The 19,904-nt window shown below is 44.3% G+C and overlaps 1 protein-coding gene across 9 annotated transcripts in view; it reads left to right on the top strand.

The window, feature by feature from the left end:
* The window catches only part of LOC110986281 (uncharacterized), a 191,933-nt gene that overhangs the window by 156,703 nt on the left and 15,326 nt on the right, over positions 1–19,904 (top strand). For all 9 annotated transcript variants that reach the window (XM_087141348.1, XM_087141349.1, XM_087141350.1 and 6 more), the window contains 3 exons: positions 8,808–9,177; positions 12,644–13,098; positions 17,189–17,397. In XM_087141348.1, the coding sequence (XP_086997474.1) occupies positions 8,808–9,177; positions 12,644–13,098; positions 17,189–17,397 (1,034 nt within the window). The remainder of the gene's footprint in view (positions 1–8,807; positions 9,178–12,643; positions 13,099–17,188; positions 17,398–19,904) is intronic.

Genomic DNA, 19,904 nt, shown 5'->3' with positions numbered 1-19,904 from the left:
GGTGTGTTTAATGTACATGCCATTCAGTGTTATTGTGAAGCCCAACATGTCGGGTCCATTTTTTTGTCTTAATAAAGGAAAGGTGTGAGTTTATGGCATCTGCAGACAACAAGCAACCTCTTATATGTACGCACATATCGTTGTACACCCTGTAGCATTTTTTCCCCATCTATTCAGTTTGATGATGTGTTAGTCAGAAAATTACAGTTCCTGAGAAAAAAATTTGTTCTTTATTTCCATGATTTTCAGGTTTTCTGTCTCATATTTCTTGGGATCACCAAAAAAGATTGTGCGGGATCCAGTTTGAGGAGGGGTTGTGAGTTTTTTTCTTGTCAAGAAACCTTAAATCCGGATCATGTCTTTGTCTGTTCTCTTTTGGTCTTTATATTCTCACCCCTTGAAGGGTTGTCGTTATGCAGTAACGGTACGAAAGTTTGCATGTTAATTATTTAAGAGTCATCAATGACCCAGCATCAGTGTGATTTTTCGCATACCCTATGGGAGTGGGGGTAAAGTTCTGATGGAAAATTGAGCAGGGGTGGTTGTAAGTGAGGTTGTGTGAGTTACAAGGTCACCAGTGGTCAGTGACTGTAGAAAAATCAAGAGAGAGCAGCTTCCAAGAAAAGACTGACCGATAATCCTAGATGTTTTTCGGTTGCTCTCGGTCTACCGATGACTCCCCACCCAATCTTGTCTCTCTCCTTGTGCGCTTCGGCATGTGAGAAACGACATCCAGGAGTTATCCTAAATCACTTTCTGGTGCAGGGGGAGCTTTGCTTTTTTTGCTTTGCCAGTTGACAGCCCATCAGATGGCATCTTGACGGGGTCACCATGCCATAGCAGGCAGCATTCCCTGGGCGACTCAGGCATCTGATAAAGAAACAACAACAGAAATAATGGTCTCACCTGTCCAATGTTGTGACATGCGGCTTGCATTACAAACGACCATCTTGAGACTCCGGGTACCAGACTGACTGTGCTGGGGTGCCCCTCCAGGGCACGAAATGGATACCAATTAGTGCGGTCAGCACTGTGTTACAAGCCCCAGGCAGCCAGCATGATCAGACTGCAGAATAACTTAGCTTCAGTCTATGCCTGCATTCCATCTTTTTTTTTTTTTCCTTTTTTTTCATTTCTCTCTCCTTGCACAAAACGTCCAGTCCAGTTTCGTTTGTAACAGTTCATGACTCTGCGTTCAAGGCCCTCTGTAAAGCCTGGCATTCATGTGGATGTAAGGATCACAATCATTGACAGCAGGTGCAATGTCACGATGCAGACAAGAGACAAGTTAGGGAAGAGACGGTGTGGATGTGTGGATGTCACAAAACCAATAACTGAAACAAAATGGCACCCAAAACTCTCCAACCGTTTGTATGAAATGTCTTTTCTTGGTGGTTTATACCAGTAGGCTACATCTGCCAATTTGTTGTAATTCACTTATGGACAACTATTCTGATGACTATTGGTTTTTTTGTTTCTTTATCATAAGGAAAAAAATAGGCAAAATACATGGCACTCAATTGAGACATATGGTTGTTGCAATCGAGTGCAGTCTCTTGCTGTCAAAGACTGTCTTCAGAATTCATGTGGCCAACTGAGTTTATCATACCTGCCAAGTCTCACGCATTAGGCACGTGACACACGCATTTTGACCAAATCTCACGCCCACACACATCAAGCTCAAAATCTCACGCATTCTGTAAATGATGACTATAGTTCACAAAAACTCAAAGCATAGGACAACAAGGTCGGTCGCGTGCATCAATTTTCTTTCTCTGTACTGCACGCGCGCACTGCACTGTATTACAGTAATAGCCTTGCGTCAAGGCTCACCTGGACACATGGCGCACACATGAGGAAGACAGGCTGTGCAGAGCGAGTGGCAAAGCTCATGAATTGTGTGCGTCCTGAGTACACGTTAGGAGCTATAGTCACCACGCGCGCCTTGACTAATGACTATGCACTACTGATGACTCACACCACGTGTAGGTCACCTCCGAAACCAGCTTCTAGAGCTTTCGGCTAGGTCTATTTTCTTTGCGTCTCCGTGTAGAGCGAAGACCTAGACCTAGGTCTAAAGAACAGATCCGGATACAGCATAAATAGATAGGCAACGCATGCTGTACTGCCGCGCTATATATTTTCCGTTCCATTGTGGACGGGCGCAGTAGAATGTAGAACATGGGCCATGCACTCAAACATTTTCCTAATTTTTTCATTGACATTTTGTATAAATGTTAACTTGAAAACATCATTTTCACGACACAGTTGAAAACATATCACGATGTGATTTAGTTTTGCGATTTTTTAAAAAGAATTATAACGAGCCCCGAAGAGATCCCAAGCATTTCATACATTAACTTTCATTAGATTTTTGTGACGTCACCATGAATATTTTATTCAAATTATGACGTCACAATATGATTATGCATTATAATGGATGTGGGTTTCAATCGGACAAAACAGTCTCACACATTGGAATTTCTGAAGCATGGCAGGTCTGGTTTTTGCTATGCTCATCTCATTAAATGAGAAGGAGTTAAAAACTCTTGAAGCCAGCAGGTAAATAGCCCAAAATGGCCGTCTAGTCCCCGTATTTCATAAGACCCAGAATGATACAGAGAATCACCCAGAATTGCTAGCAGCTGTTCACATGCTCTTGTACGCCCTCACCTTTTACTCCATCTTGGGTCGAAGAGACCAGTGGTAAATTTGAACTTGGAGCTGCAACCTTCGCCAACCTCTCAAAATCCTGGGTCGCCAACTTCAACTTCAACTTTGGTCATGTAGATTGATGGGACCGGGGTAAGTGTTTATACATGTGGCTCTCATCAGGAATCTGAGCACATCTTGGAGAAGTGGGGAAATCTTCAGATCTCTTTCCAGAAGCTGACAGCATCAACACCATGCCACACTGGCTTTATCACATGGTTCACATTCATCACTTAATACTTCCCTCTTGGCCCACACCGCTGGCCTCACAAGCCCTCTCTCATGTACATGTATTCAGCATACCCATACATGTACCGCTGAGGGAGGGAGGGAGGCGGGCAGACTGTTTCTGTATCTCCGTCAGAATCAACCGAACCTGTGAGGAGAATTTTTGCCAGGTGTTAGTGAGACGGTTTGTTTGAGTTTCCCCAGATCTTTGGGAGGGGGGTATGGTAAACAGGTTGGTTGGACCAAAGAGCAGGGAAACGGTGGTGTCAGCTAGGTGCTACGTCGGTTACAGCATGTCCTTGTGGGTTGTAGGTGTACTTTCAGTGCAAGTCAGAAGGTAAACTTTTGAACAACGTAGTCATAATGCATCTGGCCCAGAGATCACTCAGCTGTCCCTGTTTCAACAATTGCTCCAAACACTTAGGCCAATAATTTACGACTTCTCAACCATGTTTAGACAACCGGATAGTCACTCTGGTGGAAAGTTAAGCTGGTCAGGCATTTTACTCACCCTGCCTGTCAGCAGCTGTTTATGTGCAGGATGTCAGACTTAAGCCCCAGAAATCCCTGCCAATTAAAGTGAGTTATCCAAAGTTATTAAAGCGACCTTAAGACACCAATCCCCACCAAACAAAAATTTACGTTCAGTGTGCTTGGCTTGGTGAATGGGTGAGTATATGGGTGTCAGCAGCCTTGGTAAAGAGGAAATCTGTGATGGGAAGTGGTCGTTTTAATGAGGAAGAACATTGTCTGCCTGTCAGTGTTAATAAGGCATTGTACTAATAAAGGCCAGTAGTCATAATTGTCTTGTTCCGGTGTCGATGCGGCTATGCAAAGCAATCTTGACTTTGGCTAATGTTCTTGATGGCTGATGAGATTTAAACTCAGTACACGAAGTCATCAATTTTTCTTCTCCCATCATTTTCACATGTGTACAAACAATATGGTGGTGGTATTCAAGACAGCAATCAACATGCTTTTCTCTTTATGGAGGGGGTCCCAAAAGGAGCGCAGTGGCCAAACCAGTTGCTGCTTTTGTTTACTTGCTCCATTTCTTTTTTGTGTTTTAATAAGGGTTTAGTTAATTTTTTATTTGTTTTATTTTGTTCAATGGTTTTTGTTGCTTTGGTTTTTGTTTTGTTGTTGTTTGTTTATTTGTTTGGGTTGTTGGGGTGTTTGTTTGGGTTGTTTGTTTTGGTTTAGTGTGCTCAGAAAAAAATGTATAGATTGGAACTTTCAAAACAGGAGGCATTTCTTTCAAGATCCGTAGTGTTGAGATGTGAAACGTGAGAACTGATGCAAACTTTGTACAAAATGTTCCATTCAAAGAAAAAGAATGGATTTTGGGAATTAATGCACAAAGAAGAGAAAACTTGACTGAAAACTTTGGCCATTATCATATGACATGAACTTACAAACACTATAATGCTTATTGGTGTAATTTTGGGTAATTTTATGTCGCAGTTTCCTATTTATGCATCAGTTTTTTATGCATTATATGCATTTACATGTACCTGTAATGTCTGTATCTCTGCCACATTGACATGTCAACTGAGTTTTACGTGAAGGTGTTTCTGACCTTTTTATGGGGGGGAGACATAGAAATAGGAAAGTGAAATGCCTCCCTCCCCCAATTTCTTTTTGGGGGGTTGGGATGTTAAGGTCAAGTAAATTGAAAGGTCATGGCATATCCAGTGGCGTAGTGAGCAGGGGGCGTTGCAGTCGGCAAATAAAGGGTCAGTCGGCAAATGAAACTGAAATTGACGTCATGAATTATTGACATACATGTACATTAACCAGTCGGCAAATTGACCCTGGTACACCTCCCAAAGAAAATGGCCTTTGCTACGCCGCTGGGCATATCTGCATACAGCAGTCACTTGTACCCAGTTGACATCAATGTCTGGTGTTATTGTCACCAGTTATTCTGGGCAAGAGCAGATCATGGCATGTAAACTGATGGTTTGTCATGTTGGATGGTAGGCAATGTTTGTGTAGTGGGCCTCAGACAGGCGACGGCCTGTGACCAACCCCTGGCATTACTGGGGCCGAGGCGAGGACTGATGCATGTGGCAACTGACTATCCCCGCTGTTGGTGACACCGGCCTGCGAGATCTGTTCCTGTGTTTCCTCAGTTGGAAGAGGATGCACAACTCACGATTTTAGTGTTGCCTTTTTGAGGGGGCTGTCCCGAGAGGAGCATGGCAGTGGCTTGTGTTTGCCAAAAAGGGGGGAGACCACACAAACTGTGTCAGAAAATGTCTACAGTCGCAGACAACTTCAGAGCTTCAGTAATTCTGCCGAACATCTAGAATCCCGTGGGCAAATGTTCAGAAAAATCAGAAATCTCTGTGTTGGCGTAGTGTGGAAACAAGAGTAACTGAAGAAACTGTTGATGTGGCCTGCTGTGTGAAGCCAATTCACATTACGCGTTCTTCCTCACAACTCGTTAGTCACTCGCCCCAGGCGATATGACACTCATCTATTAAAGCCCCACCGGAGTTGACTGATCCGCGGGATTAGGCCCCGGCATTAGGCAGGGATTAGCACCAGCCTTCCTCGTGTCACCTCCAGTAATCCTGCGGATAAGCGGGAGCCCCGAATCACCTGTCCGAGGGGTTTGCCTCCTATGTGCGGTGAAGAGCCAAGTCAGTGTGGATTCATCAACAAGGGGGCTGGCTGTACACACAACAAAGTTGTGTGTGTGTGTTTTTATGGTCTGCCGGATGGGGGCAGGGCGAGGCTTTTTTTTTTTTTAGATGTCAGAGAGGGTCATTTGGTTTTGTGATTATTATCCATCGGGACAGCAGTAGCTCTGTTAAGGAAGGCAGCCCTGTAGACTGAGCCAGCGTTTTCAAATGACTCATTAACGGTGAGGGAAAGGTGCCTGCACTTTTTTTGTGTGCAGTGTCTTGCTCCTCGTCTTCGCGGGAGTGCGAGCCCGACGGAGTAAGAACAGGCCACCCCCCCCTTCGGATTTGCCTGGTCATTTGTGCATTGCCACAAGTGCCATCACATATGTGCATGTCTGCTTTCTGTGCGAGTGATTTCAAACCGGTCGTCACCCGCCCCAACGCGATCGCACGCAAGGACACCGTGATGAGAATTACAGACTAAAAACTGCCGGTGGAGGCTGGTTGTTGTTCCAGGAATCAGCACCGATTAAATGGTAGTCTCTCCCGAAGCTTCCAGGGGCATTGCCGGTAAGCACTTTGTTGGTCAAATCCTTGCCCACGTTCCACAATTCTAAGAAGTGTTTTTCAACATTCAGAATGTCTCTGTGGTTTCACCGATATCGATGCATGTGCAGATCTTGTGTACTCTCACCTGTCTTTCCTCTCCATTTTCTGTGCTCACTCTGTATTTGTATTTCTTATTTTTATATATTCTTTATGGGGTGGAGGTAGGATAAGAAGGAAATTATCCAAAGTTCTAGTTCTGTCCCGTCCAGTTGAACCTTGCCTAACAGTTACTTCAACAGTTTGTTGGGGTCAGGCCTACCTCAAGGTTTTTCGAGCTACAGCCTAGTTAGTTTTGAATTCTGCCCTAATGAAGTTTCCATGTGGGCATAGCACTGCTACATTGAAAATGTGGAATCAATTGACACCAATGCACACAAGCGTAACCAAGGTCATAATATTTAGTCCCGAAGATCTCCCTTACGAGGCCTGAATAGATCTGGCAGGTTGGACGAAGTCCTACCACTTGCCTTGAGGTAGTGCATGCCATTTTTGGTGAGATTCTGAAAAAATTGGTACCTGTTTGCCTGGGTTTTGGTGGAGGAAGTTGGGGATGGATGTCGAGGGGAGATGAAAAGAAGATAGAAGACAAACCATGTTTCTCCCCTCTCCAGCCCGTCTCCCTACGTTGTCATTTGGCCCTGCATCTCCCAGCGGTTGATTTGCGGTTTGGTCTCTGCAGGCTGTGCAACTCACCCCCCCTCCCATCGTCTGGGCTGTGTCAGTGTGTAGGCAGTGCACACAGTGATTGGGGATGCATATTGTGACCTTCTCTGGCCAGCCATGATTACAGCAAACACGTGGACGCGCATGCCGAGAATCTCAACCGGCCCCCTTCCTTCACTCAATTTGCGGAGGCCACAGTGTTTATTGCTCCCCCCTCCCCTCCGCCAATTCCACTCTCTCTGTCCCTCTTTACCCCATGTTGCTTTGCTCCCAAGAGCACGTGGAAGAATTGTCTTAGCAGTTGTGCCAATTAGGGCTATATGCTTTGAATCAGGGGCGGGTAACTGGGCCGTAATTGGCGGCATATTGTGGGACCCTTCGGTTTGCCTGGGTCAGACCAGGAGGCTCACCTGGACGACAGCCTCACTACTTACCGTGCAGTCGAAATGATTGAACCTTGCACCAGTCTAGCTCCCCAATTTAGACTCCTAACAGATGGCCGAGCTACCCCCAAAATTTTATCATGTCTGCCAATGATGTCTGTCAACCTCTGCCAGAGTGCCCGGGGCACACCCCAAGAGTTGTTGAAGTAGAGAAGTCTGGCTTGTTGGTTTAATGGAGTACATAAAACATACATGCGGGATGGGTGGATATCCCAAGCAAACCTGACCTCCTTTGAATATGCGTGTCTAATAGCAGCACAGGCCCCACTTCTTCGGTATCGTGCTGAACGGAAAAACGTTTCGCAATATCGACAAGCCTACCTATTTTTAGTGAGGCTGAATATTAGTTCCAACCAGTGACAGCCATGAGGACCTCTCAAATTCCAAACACAAATGGAATAGGAATGAAACTGAAACCATTGGACACAATTGTGTTAGCTGCTTGGGTATTGACCGATCTGTGCAGGTAGGGTTGAAATGAAAGTGCACACATTGTGCTGCCCCCAAGAAAAAGTCAAAATGATGAAAAGGAAGGGATTATTTGCCATTTGATTCCAAACTTAAGTAAACACACTGGGCTGAAATCAACAACGCTCCATGGACTGCGCTTGTTCAAATTAGCTTGAACAAAAAATTGTCTTGCCAGTAAGAACAGCCTGCATAATATAATCACAATCTAATGGCTTGGATCCGGTGATGTGTTCAATCTCCCCCCCCTCCACTCCCCAATCCAGCAACTAATAAAACGCTAATGACATTGTACTGTCTACAGACCTACCTAGGTCTGGACTGATTGATGGCTTTCTCACAAGAAAATTCCGGGCACAAGCATGACCGGCTATTAATGCATTCGCCACACCTGTTTTCCTAAGCCTTGAGCAACTGTTCAATTACCATATTAAGCAGGGCAAAGTACTTTCAATATGTTGTTGTTCTTTCCTCCTGCGCTCGCTCTCTTCGGGAGCAGCGGAGTATCATGTCGGGTATTTAGTAGTAATCATGGAGGCGGGTGGAAACCTGGGGAACCAGGCATGCCAGGGCGAGCCAATTTAATTTATCTCCCAAACCTCGCCATGGCGACTGAACTGTGCATAATGCCTCAACTGTTATGGCCCACTAACACATTTAGCCGGGTTGGCAAATTAGCCGCCCCAGTGACTGTCTAGAGGGCAGAACGGGTGAGGGGCCATTCTGACAGGCAGTACACAGCGGCCTGCATTTTGCGCATCTGTCCATCGACGAACACTTGATTGTGAGAAAGTAGTACACCGTACATAGCGCTCTCTATCAGTTGAAAGCGCTCGTACTTACTGTACATCCAGCTTTGGTCCAGTGCTTTATTATTCTCCTCCGATAATCTCTGGAGTGGCAAACATGGATATATTTAAAAGACCTACATGTATTTGTCCATCTGTAGAACTACCAAAAATAGTCAATTTCTTATGCGTACAAAAATTTCAAAAGCTGACAGTAGATTTTGTTGCTTTGATGTACCCTTGTATTATGTTTCCCCCTCCAGAAGAGCCTGTTCTACCAGCCAAGTCGGTACCCCTCACCAATGGTCTCCCAAACGATACCCACCACTCGGAGTCCCCATTGCCCATTCCCGGCCCTCAATTGGGAACCTCCCCTTCCGTCACTCTGCCCGTAAGTGGGGATAGGATCCCCAGTGGAGGGGACCGCACCGGAAGAGGAAGTGCCACAGGAGGCTGCATCGGAGGTACCGTCGGGGTCGCCATCGGGGGTTCTGTTGCAGGTACCGTAGGGGGTTCCGTAGGCGGTCCACTAGGGGGAAGGGACAGCAGCCGGGACATCCGGAAAGAGGAGACCAGTGTGCTTCATCAGAGAGAGAAAGAGCCTAGTTATCAGAGGCTGCCTGGCTGGTTAAGGTAATCAGATTTTCTGACACATTCCTCTTCTGAGTTAGCGCTGTTTTAAGACTCATGGAGAATCTCATGTGGAGCACATTGCCTGTGTAACCTTCAGTCCAATGCAAGCTGCCAAGAATCCATTTTTTTCCTTTTTTTTAAAAGTGAAACAGTGCGCAATTTGATCCTGAAAGAAGTTACAGCGCCGCATTTCCCCTCCCTACCTGAAGCCGCGGGAAGAGAATTAGGTGGGAATTAAAGTTGGATTACCGCTCGTTATCCCATTTGTGGAGGGGGGGAAATTGCTTATAACTCGGCTCTGAATCAGCCCCTGTCTACTGCACCTGTTCGGGTCTTACTGCAAATGACAATTGCTTGAAAAAAACATTGCCTCTGAGAGCTTGGTGCCAAAAGAATCAAGCACCACCACTTCTGTGAGAAGGAAGAGGGAGAGAAAAAAAATGGCAAAATTGTTCGCCATAATCTCTTTAAAATGAGCTTGCAGCAACACAAGGATTAAATTCATTGTTGCTCTTTATCAATTGCCCGAATTTGAGATCAGTGACCTTGCTGTTTTCTGTTACTCAATCCAGACAAAATATTTTCACAGAATGTCTTTCTGGCTGCTTGTAACAATTTTTTTGGAGGGGGGGGCAGAGAGGGGGCACATTTGAAGCTGGATTTGAAGGGATTATCTGTCAAAGTTTTAAGGCAAGCCTCAGGCCAACAGTAATGGTTGCCCCACGTTGGGCCGCGGGATTGTGACTTCCACTAAACAAGGTTTCACAGTTAACTTGGAGCTTTAAGAATGTGTCAGTAAACTCTGCTCCAACATTTCTGGTTTCGTTCTTTCTATAGATTTATAGATGTTTGATAAATGAAGTGGTTTAATGCAGATAAAATTGTGTCGTCCTCTTTACGTTTTATTTGAAAACTGATCAAACAACAAGTCCAAAGATGAATAATGTCTGATTTACAATACAAAAGGATAAAATGTAATTACAGCTAAACAGCAAAAAGGGGGATACTATGAAAATATTTACAAGACGGACTAAAAATTATAATAAATATTGGAAAGGTAAACGATAGCACCAAATAAAAACACACACACACTTACAGACATGTACCAGCATTCAGTAGCATAGCCTGATGAAAGGAATCGGAGACTGCTTATATCGCTTGAGTCCTTGAACTGGGAATAGTTGGGAGTACATGTAGTTGGGATTGCCTAAGATTGCAACCAGGAATATTTTGACAAGTTGGAGGCAGAAAAGAGTGATATCTTTCAGATTCTAATGAAGATTTCCCAAATCACCTAATTAGTAGGTTGCGTCTAGCAGCAAGAGTCTGGACATTGTGGCTGAGTTCGGGCGGCTTGTTCCTGTATGTTCACGAATAGCTTGATTTGTTGTTCATGGGTCTGCCGCTCGAACGCTGGGAACAAACAACCGGTTATCGCTGGTAGTTTAGTGACAAGCAACATGCAACATGGAGGCGTCCCTGTTGGCTACGTTATTGGAGAGTTAATGTTTGGATGGGCTGAATTCTTTTCTAAATAAACAGGAACATTCATTTTTGTGTTACGGAAAATAATTAATGTTAATTTGGCCAAACTTCCCATTGTCTATGGCTTTGGAAGCCATCTCTCTACTTTTTGCAGTTGTCCAAAAATCAAAATCTCACGAGTTTTTCCGTGTGTTCCTGTAAAACCCTAATGAGGAGGTGGTGTGTGATCCTGTTCCAAGAACAGTGTTCTTGAGTCATGTTCCTGCTGTTCGGGCACGAGAACAAGAAACCCGTGTCGAGAACAGGCCGCCCGAACTTGACCTGTGATTACAGATGTATTCAGAAGCTCAGCATAGGGCAACAGATGAGGATAGGCTATTAGGCGGAGTGCTCGTTTCTGCACACGTTCAGTACTAAATACAAAATATTTAGCCTAAAAGCCAAACATAGTCTATACCATAATTGGGGGTTGGAAGTTTGATTCCCTTTTTTCAAGGGGCAGACTTTCATTTTCATGAAATCTGGTCCCAGGCAACATCTGGGGTTTTTTTTAAGACAGGTCTATCTTTTACTTGGGTTCAAATATGAATAGGAACAGTAAATACCACAACTTCAGAACAAATATCTGGCGGTAAAAACTCATATTAAGAGAATGTACACTTTGATTTTGCCTGTTTGTCTCAAGAAACCACAGCTCAACAGAGAATTGGATTTGTACTCAGACATTTTATTGTAAACCCTAAGCCAAATATGCATGTCAGTAAAATGCTATATGGGAATGATACTGCCAACGTTTTTTGTCTTGTTTTGCTTTTATTTTTTGCTTGTTGGACATCCTTATCAACCAGCTTTTGCTTTGTCCAGTCTGTTTGTCAGAAGTGAGGATCGGCATCTGTTTGGCTCGTTGACATTTACTTGTAATTCCAGCAAAGCTTGTGTCGATCCCGAGTAATCCAAAGAATACATGTTTCCCGAGAACTTATATGTAAAGTTTACGGTTGAACCTGGACCATTGACTTTTCATCACTGGAATGCATGATAACTGAGATTTTCTGCCCGAAACCCTTCCATCAAAAGATTAACTGTCCTGGAAGGAGGGGGTGGGAATGGCTGGGACTTGGCCAGATGCAGGAGAGGCGTTGCCCGCAGGCGGCCATGTGTGAGGCTTTGAGCACCTGCGCTGCCGGTCTGTGGTGGATTAGCTGCTTCGTTGAGGAGGACAAGTGCCTCTTTATCACGGGGCTCACACCCTCGTTCCCCTTTCCCCCTGTCATAATCTTCGTCTTCGTTTCTGTTCCCTTGTCAGAAAGGGGGGGGGGAAGAGAGAGAATTTACGAGAACCATTTTTGTTGTGAGAGGGGAGACACTCAACAGGGTCAGCTGTACTTCTTGTGTGCTCATTCGCTTAAGCATTTCACAACTTGAAAGTGATCCACCAGATATGGCAACCCCCAAAAATCACAACCGCTGGGTTTATAAAGGGGAGAACAGGAAAGCTTGCGGGATTTTTTCGTTAAAGCTCATGGAAATTTGATACCCCTCATGTAGACTTCTGGAAAATTCAACAGACAAGGTCCATTAGGCTTTGGTTCCAAAAGAAGGAACACATGTGTTTTGGCTGAGTTCGGTAAGTGTAATTATAATCAGTTTGCAATCCACTTGGTGAAAGGGAGTCAAAAGGCCAGTTTTATCCAGTCATTTTGTTTCAGTTTGCAGTGGAAAGAGCAATTCCAAGCTTTTTGTGTTGCTACACATACCTGGCTTGGATATCCTGATGAAACTAGACATTATGTGAGTGAACATTTTGTAGGGGTCCTACTGCTTTACATTGCGCAAGATTCCTCAGGAGGCCTTTGACTCAAATTGGCTCTGGTGATTTTACTCCCTTTCACAGAGCAGATCCCATTTGTGGTGGTTTAAGTCATTTTTCACTTATTAAGAGCAACGTGTTTGAATATTTTGTATTTTTTTTGTCCAACAGCAACACCACCCCCACAAGAGCAAGTCCACAGCCCAGAAACCATCCATCCCAGGTCCCAACCAGTGTGCCCCCTAAATACCCAAGCCAACCCGCCCCTCACAAGGGACACCCCCACCATCCCCCACCCTACACCCACCCCCATCACCACCCCTCGAATGCACGGGCCCCTACCCCTGGCCCCGCCCCTGGCTCCACCCCAGTGGTTGGCCCCGCCCTGTCGACGCAGCGGACTATGTACCCAGGCCCCACGCTGCCTCCACCCCCGCCACTGACATCCAACAGCGGCAGCAGCGTAGTGCCGGGGATCAGCAGCACTGGGCCGGGCCAGCCAGGACCCCCCCAGCCGCCACTGCCATCGCAGCAGCAACCGCAGCAGCAACAGCAACCACCGCATCATCAGCAGGCCCAGTCAGCGCACGCAAGGGGCGAGCCAGGATTCAGCTATAATCCTTCAAGTGAGTACGCATCATACCTTGTCCACCGTAGGGCGATTATGCGTGTCCTCTGGCCTGTTTATGAGGACTGTCGAGTAAGATGCGGCTTCTGCATCAGTCTGGGCGTTGTTCATATTTTCCTATTGCATGTTTTGCCCTTCACCAACATATATTTGCAACACTGTGTTCTCAGTGATGTCCAAAGGCTTGTGAAAAATTCACGACTTCCTGCTTACTTGCACAGACGTGTTACTACTCGACCACTGAGCTTGCCTTGGCCAGTCGGTCGCTTCAAATTCATCAGCTGCAGATACTTCAACAAACATACTTGTAAGATGTAATTGGGTGTGAGTGTGTGTGTTACTATTATACGTCACAAAAGGACAGATTTGCTGTGTAATTTTTTTTAATGTAGTCGCAACTTTTCTTACATTTGGTCCTGAAGTTCTACGTTTTTGGTCCATCAATGCAATCTCATTGAATATTTTCCATAAGTGTTTTACACCCTGTCAAATCACACAATAAGGGCTTGGAGTTTGAGGGTGGTGAGTAGTCATTGCAGATTCCTGGTGGCGCACTTCATCCATGTGCACCACAACTTTACAAGGGATTCAGACACACTAGTCAGGTTGGGTGTCAGCACAGTATATGCCGACTGTGGCTTACGATTCTGTGAACATGGGGAAAACATCAAAAACATCAACAAAATCTCCTCCTGAAAGCTGCCAAAAGTCCTACCCATGTCCTCAGTTTGTCTTCCAGAGTTGTCACTCCCTCCGCTTTTGGCTGAAATGTTACCGTACATTTCGTTTATTTTTTTGCATGGGTCTCCTCGAAAACCAGTGCACTATGAGCATTCTCCAGTCAACTGCTCATACACTGTGTGTCCCACACTGCAACATTGAAGTCAGCTCGCCCATGCATTTTCCAAAATGTGTACAATGCACGTAGGATCTTTAATCAAAGGTATTATACTGCAAGGGAAATGGCGCCTGAAGTTAAAAAAAAAGTATTTTGAATTTGCCCTTTAAATCGTGGAAGACTTTCCAAAGCCCAAGTGTCACAGCTCATAGGTGATGTATAACTTGCCTTCAAGTATCATCTCCATGGCAACACCTCCCACTGTATGGCCTTTATAAATACTTGAAGGGGCAGCTTTTGATTTTTGTGTGGCACTGGAGTTGGGCTGTGTCATCTCACCCGTCTCAATGCGGCAACTGTGAAAACACAGATGCACTCCTGAAGTTTAGACAGAAAGCAGCGCCTCATCTGGCCTAAAAAGTGTTTCCATGAGCAGTGTTGTCCTGTTTGGGTGAAAGGTAAGATTGTTTGATTTGGTGGTAGAAGTGGCTGGATTGAGCTCATGAAAGCAGAAGGAGAAGTTGATCTGTGCACCAAATCTGTCCGTCTCTGCCATTGCATGGCATGCTCGTTATTTTAACAGGAATATTGGCCAGGCCAAGGAGCATTCGCAGAATCTCAGACTCGTTGGCACATGAGTTCATGGAAAACTCATTAGAGAATGCACGCGTAGGTCTAATTCCCTCGTGTTTACTGTTGGAGGTTTGTTTTCATGGCATTTTGTAATGAGGTTTCTGAAATGTCAATTATGTATAAATTCAGTGACTAAAGCTTTTGAAAGGAGTAGGGGGAGGATCCTGTCATTAACATAAAAATCCTCCAAGTCTAAACACATTCAAGCTTTGAAATGAAAAGAGACTTCTGTGCAAAATGTACTGACTTCACAACGGAAATGTTCCACGTCCTTTTCTTGTTCCTCCTAAGCACTTTTCAATTATCTTCTTTTTTTTTTCTACGTCTAATTTGTCAGCCCACCTGCAGGTTGATCAGATTGCCTTCCCTCCAACTGTTCTCACTTATGTCTCCCGCGTATGTGTTCCCACCCCTCTTTTCTTTTATTCCATTGGAGTGTTGTTCTGTCTTAACCAGATCTTCTGCCCTGCCGTCATTGGTTTTGACGGGCCCAGGGAGGAAGTCCAGACGTGTTCGTGTCATTCCTTCATTTGTTGACCAATTTTCCTCCACTTTCCCCGTTGTGTATGCAGCACGCTATCCCCCTTGGGAAAATCTACCCCGGTTGTTCCGCTCCCGTCCTGCTGAACTTGGGAATCAAACTTTAAGTTGTTCATTGGAATTTAGATGCCTTTTGCCAAATGGAGGGACTCTTTTCACTTTTTTTTCAACTGTACATTTTCCCGCAACATTACTGCAGTTGCAAAAGGGTATTTAGATTTAGGGTATTTAGATTTACTGCCATATGTATTCCAGATTATGTAGTTACAGCCCCCCTCTGTCTTTTTGATGTTCAGATTTTGATTGCTGATTTGAATTTTTATGTCTTTCAGTACCCACCAAAATACTCTTCTGTCTTTCAAATCATATCTGGTGCTGATTTTTATGACAAACTCATGATTCTCCAAGAGTGCACTTTTACAAAACATATGTGTGGTGCCTGGTTTTATCATGAATAAACATTAACTTGTTATCTATCAGCATGTTATGTCATCATTAAAGTTAATGAACCCACATGTTATGCCTCTGTGGTTCTTAGTGCCATCGTGTCTGGCGGTTCCCCCTTCCTGTAATTCTTGAGCTTTTCAATATTAATCAAGTTGAGTAGCAGATGCTTTTGTGGAAAACGGTTGTTGTTACGCCAACACAACCATGTGCGGCTAAATTGCACAGAAGGGAGTAAGCTTTTTCTAGTTTGATATTGGTCTGGTACCAGCAGTTTGCGTCGTCAAATTTTAGCTCATTCTGCCCTCAATAAACCAGTAGCATCAGGAGAGTGGCTACCAGGGACTGCATTCAGTTTCTAGCCAAGGAGTGTCATTCACTGCTCATTTATGGTACACTCATTTCATTGTCCTGGACCTCTTGATGCACTGGACCGTCATCTGTTCTGGCAACTACCAGTTGAATCTGTTAGCTGATTGTGTGCAGTATTTGTGTCGCCCTTCAGCTGACAGGTTGCCAGTAGCCTGTGGTCAAAGTGGATAAGGTGTGCTGTTGTCCATGTTGAGTATGTAGTTCTGATTTAAGTTCAGGACTTGGTGGAGGTATGCTCATTTTTTCTTACTTTGCCTATGGAAATGCTGTATATGCACACAGTGACTCACAGAGTACTTACTAGCGTTTTGTAAATTTGCCAAGATGATGTATACTGAATACTGTTGTTAGGAATCTTTCTGTGTTCTTTTGAACTGTGTGCTTTCTGTGCCTGGCTGTTGTTCATTTCTATCTGTTCATTGAAGTGAGTCAAGCAAAGTAAGAAAGAGACTATACATCTTGGAAATAAATATTCATCATGAAACCTGGAAAAGAAAAGAAAGCCCCAACAGATATTTCAGGAGACACACCCAGAATCAGTTTAAAAACCCTATTCCTTGTCGGCTTGGGTGGGATTGGAACCCAGATCACAGGGGCAGAACACACATCAACCGTGCCTGCTCGCTGACATCCTACTGTGTCATATTAGGCAAGTTGGAGGAGTGACTGTACATGAAGTTAACTATGGTTTGACCAGTGTCACTTGAATGATGGATGGTTGAACCATGGTTGAGCCATGGTTGAACCACAAGAGTTGACTATTTGGAACCAGACCCTGGGGCATGGATGCTTCACTGGCTCTCAATAGCCGGTTTGTAACAAAGCATGAGGTGGACAGTTGACCTGAAAAAGAATTCCACAAGATGACAGAGACTGTGAACTCAGAGAGAGTGGTAATCTACGGTAAAATGTGAGTGAGATAAGATTTCCAAAAATGGTTTGACGGGGGCCATTTTGAGTGAGATGGTATTGCATGTGTATTGGCAAGAAGCAACAGGCCTATGTATTGAAGATGTGACACTTTGTTTTTATGGCACTTTCCTGTGGAGCCAGTAGGGACCCACAGTCCACTGAGCATCATAGGAGATCACGCAGTGTGGCATCATCAACACTGAGGTCTGTTTTCCAGTGGTTGACCTGTAGTCGTCACTGGTCGTCCAACTGGTCCAAAGGTGACACACAGTCCACTCCATTAAATTTGGTTCCTGTCTTGTCTCTGTTCTCCTTCTCATTCCCTTCAACCTCTCCCTTCAATCTGCAGATCCACAGCGCGAGATCCTTCAGCAGGAGCTGAACAACCGTTTTCTGGCTTCCAATGACCAAAGGATGAACGTCGGTCCGCCGCCCTACATGCGACAGGAGACCCACATGCACCAGCACCAACACATGCATCAGCATCAGCACACGCACCAGCATTCCTTCTTGCCACCACCTGGGGGCGCTCTGGTACCCACACCCGCACCGCACATGGTGAGAACCGTTTCCTACAATCTTGATGTACTTTCTCGTTTGTTTTTGATTTATTGTTTGTTCAGCAGGATATTATTAGTCAGGTCCCATGAGTTTGGTGGGTAGATAAATTGATGTGGCCCAGCCCTTTAATAATTTTCTCTGAACTAAAGAAATACTTTGCAGGTATGCTTAAGTTGCCACCATGGGCACATCCTTGTCGGAAGTTTCACAAAGGGTTTTCCATCTCCAAGAAAACCCAATTTCTACTTCTGAATTATTTAGGTGAATGTGAAAGGCTCCTTCATACTTCAGGTGGTTGCAAAAGCGCAGGGAGTTTGACATCCCGAATTTGCAGCGAGATTTGCTTAACTTGAATAAAATTTGTAATCCAAGTGTTTAATCTGATGTCAGAAATTAGCGTTGACTATCGCATCTGTGCTGTGCAGAGCCTGGTCTTTAGTCTGCCTACCTGCGCACATGTGCTGGAATTGTGTATGGAGTATTCCGATCCAGGATGGCAGAGGGGATTCATCATATCTCGTCATTCCCTGCAAATGGTGTAGTTTGTCTAATTGATGACTGATTTTTTGCATGGGGTGAAGTGTACTTGTGTACCCCAAAAATGGAAAATGATCTCGGGATATTCTCTCTGACCTTCCGGTGTCTTGTTTCTCCTATATTTAGCCGTTCTTTTGCCTCCACCAGTATAAAGCATGCACAAGTACCAGCTTCTTTTTTATTGTGCCATTACATGTAACTGCCTTTGCATAATTCATCCATGCATCTTGTAGTGAATGGCTGATTGTAATAAATCCACAAGTCTCCTCTTTCGGGTTTAATTCCAACTCTGCGTCTTTGTAAACAAATTATGCGCATCTTTTTCTCTCCCCCCCCCCAAAAAAAATTTGCGTTCTCTCAAACTTTTGTGGTGGAAATCTCCTAGTGCATGTACATTTCCGAATTTCCATTGTTCTTTGACATGTGCCCTTGGGTGGGATCATTTTTTAAAATTTGGACAGAGTTGAGAGGACTCTCCTGGGCCCCTATCATTTCAGATCCCAATAATGCTTATATTCAATAATTATCATTTAATGCACCTGTGCTGCCCACTGCTCGGGATCAAGAGTGTGCGAAAGTTCCATAGGCCTACTTATCTCTTTTGTCTTTTTACAAAATTTGTTGATTTTTCTTGTCCATTTTGAATGAATTCAGAGCTTTCTCACGGATGTACTTCCTCTTGATTTTTCCGGCTTGAGGATCTCACACGTAGAAATGCCCTTTTTTTCCCCCAGATGTTCAGTCATTTAGGTTTTCCTCTTTTTTTGAACTACATAAAAATTGCCATGTGGGAGAGAATTATTAGAAGCCCTGAAAAGTTGCTGTACAGTTATAATCCTGTGATATTAAATCAGGTCGAGTCTTCGGAAACGAATTAACAAGCCAGCCCAAGCAAAATGTTCAGTTCAGGCCGGGGCTTCTTTTTCCCCCTATTCTTCCTTTCTTTAATTTCCCTCACAGCCATTTCATCCAATTCCCTATCGATTTGTCGCTGTGGCAGGGTGTCAGAATGAAGATATCATGTCAGATTCGAGAATCGTATCGTAATTTACATAAATTGTGATGGAATTAAATCAAATGTAGGAATCGTAATTTGCATCCTCTGGAAGTAATCTCCGGGCTCCAAACTCTCAAGTGGCTTTCATAATTTCAGGGCAGGAATGATGATGTGAATGCAGACTGCTTGCTTCTTTATTGTCACTGGTTCAAATCTTCAATGAAAATCGGCAAAGCCACAAAGTGAGCTGTCTGATTTGAAACAGTAGTTGAAAAAGAGCATTTAATTGATTGAAGAATACCATTTGGTTATGGTATTTACGTAGTCTGGTAAAATTAAGAACATTGGCAAAACAAAAGAAAGTAGTGGAAGAAGTGTCTGAAAATATGCAATTAATCATCACTTGGCCCAGTGGGTGGGAAAAAAGTGGATTGCCTCCTTTTCTAATAGATTATCTGGTTACTTACTTATTTACTAACTCATTGGTGTAATGTTTCCCTCACCATAAATCAAGACCCTTCAGATGTCAGCAGTGATTTTTTCAACATGATACAGTTTCCATCGTATCAGTCTCATTTGATTGTTGTAAAAAGCCTTCAGTGTGCCTTCGTGTATTGAACAGCATTATTAGCGCTAACTCTGTCAGTGTTGATCTTCTTGAGACTGCTACATTTTTGTTCTAAGGCTGTGAGAGGAGGAGGAGAGATAAGCTTGGAAAAACCTTGCGGCTTAAAGACTTCAGTCTCAGCGAGCAAATTACGTCTTGTTGGAGCTTGGGCTCTGGGTGTCTTGCGATCTCGATTATTTTGGTCGTAATCTTTTAAATGGACATTTCCCGTGTGTTCATCGAGTGCTGATGCTGCATTTGAAGACCTTTTGGCTGGGGAAGTTGTTGCTGATTGGTTCAAAGGGAAGTTTTTTTTGTTTTAAATTTCATGAAAGTATATTTTGAGACATTTTGTTTCAAATC

The sequence above is a fragment of the Acanthaster planci genome, linkage group LG09 (genome assembly GCF_054643075.1).
Source record: "Acanthaster planci isolate LZ-2023a linkage group LG09, COTS_SCS, whole genome shotgun sequence".
Taxonomy (NCBI): domain Eukaryota; kingdom Metazoa; phylum Echinodermata; class Asteroidea; order Valvatida; family Acanthasteridae; genus Acanthaster; species Acanthaster planci.
Note: the sequence above shows the minus strand (reverse complement) of the source record. Positions and strands in the feature narration are given on the sequence as shown.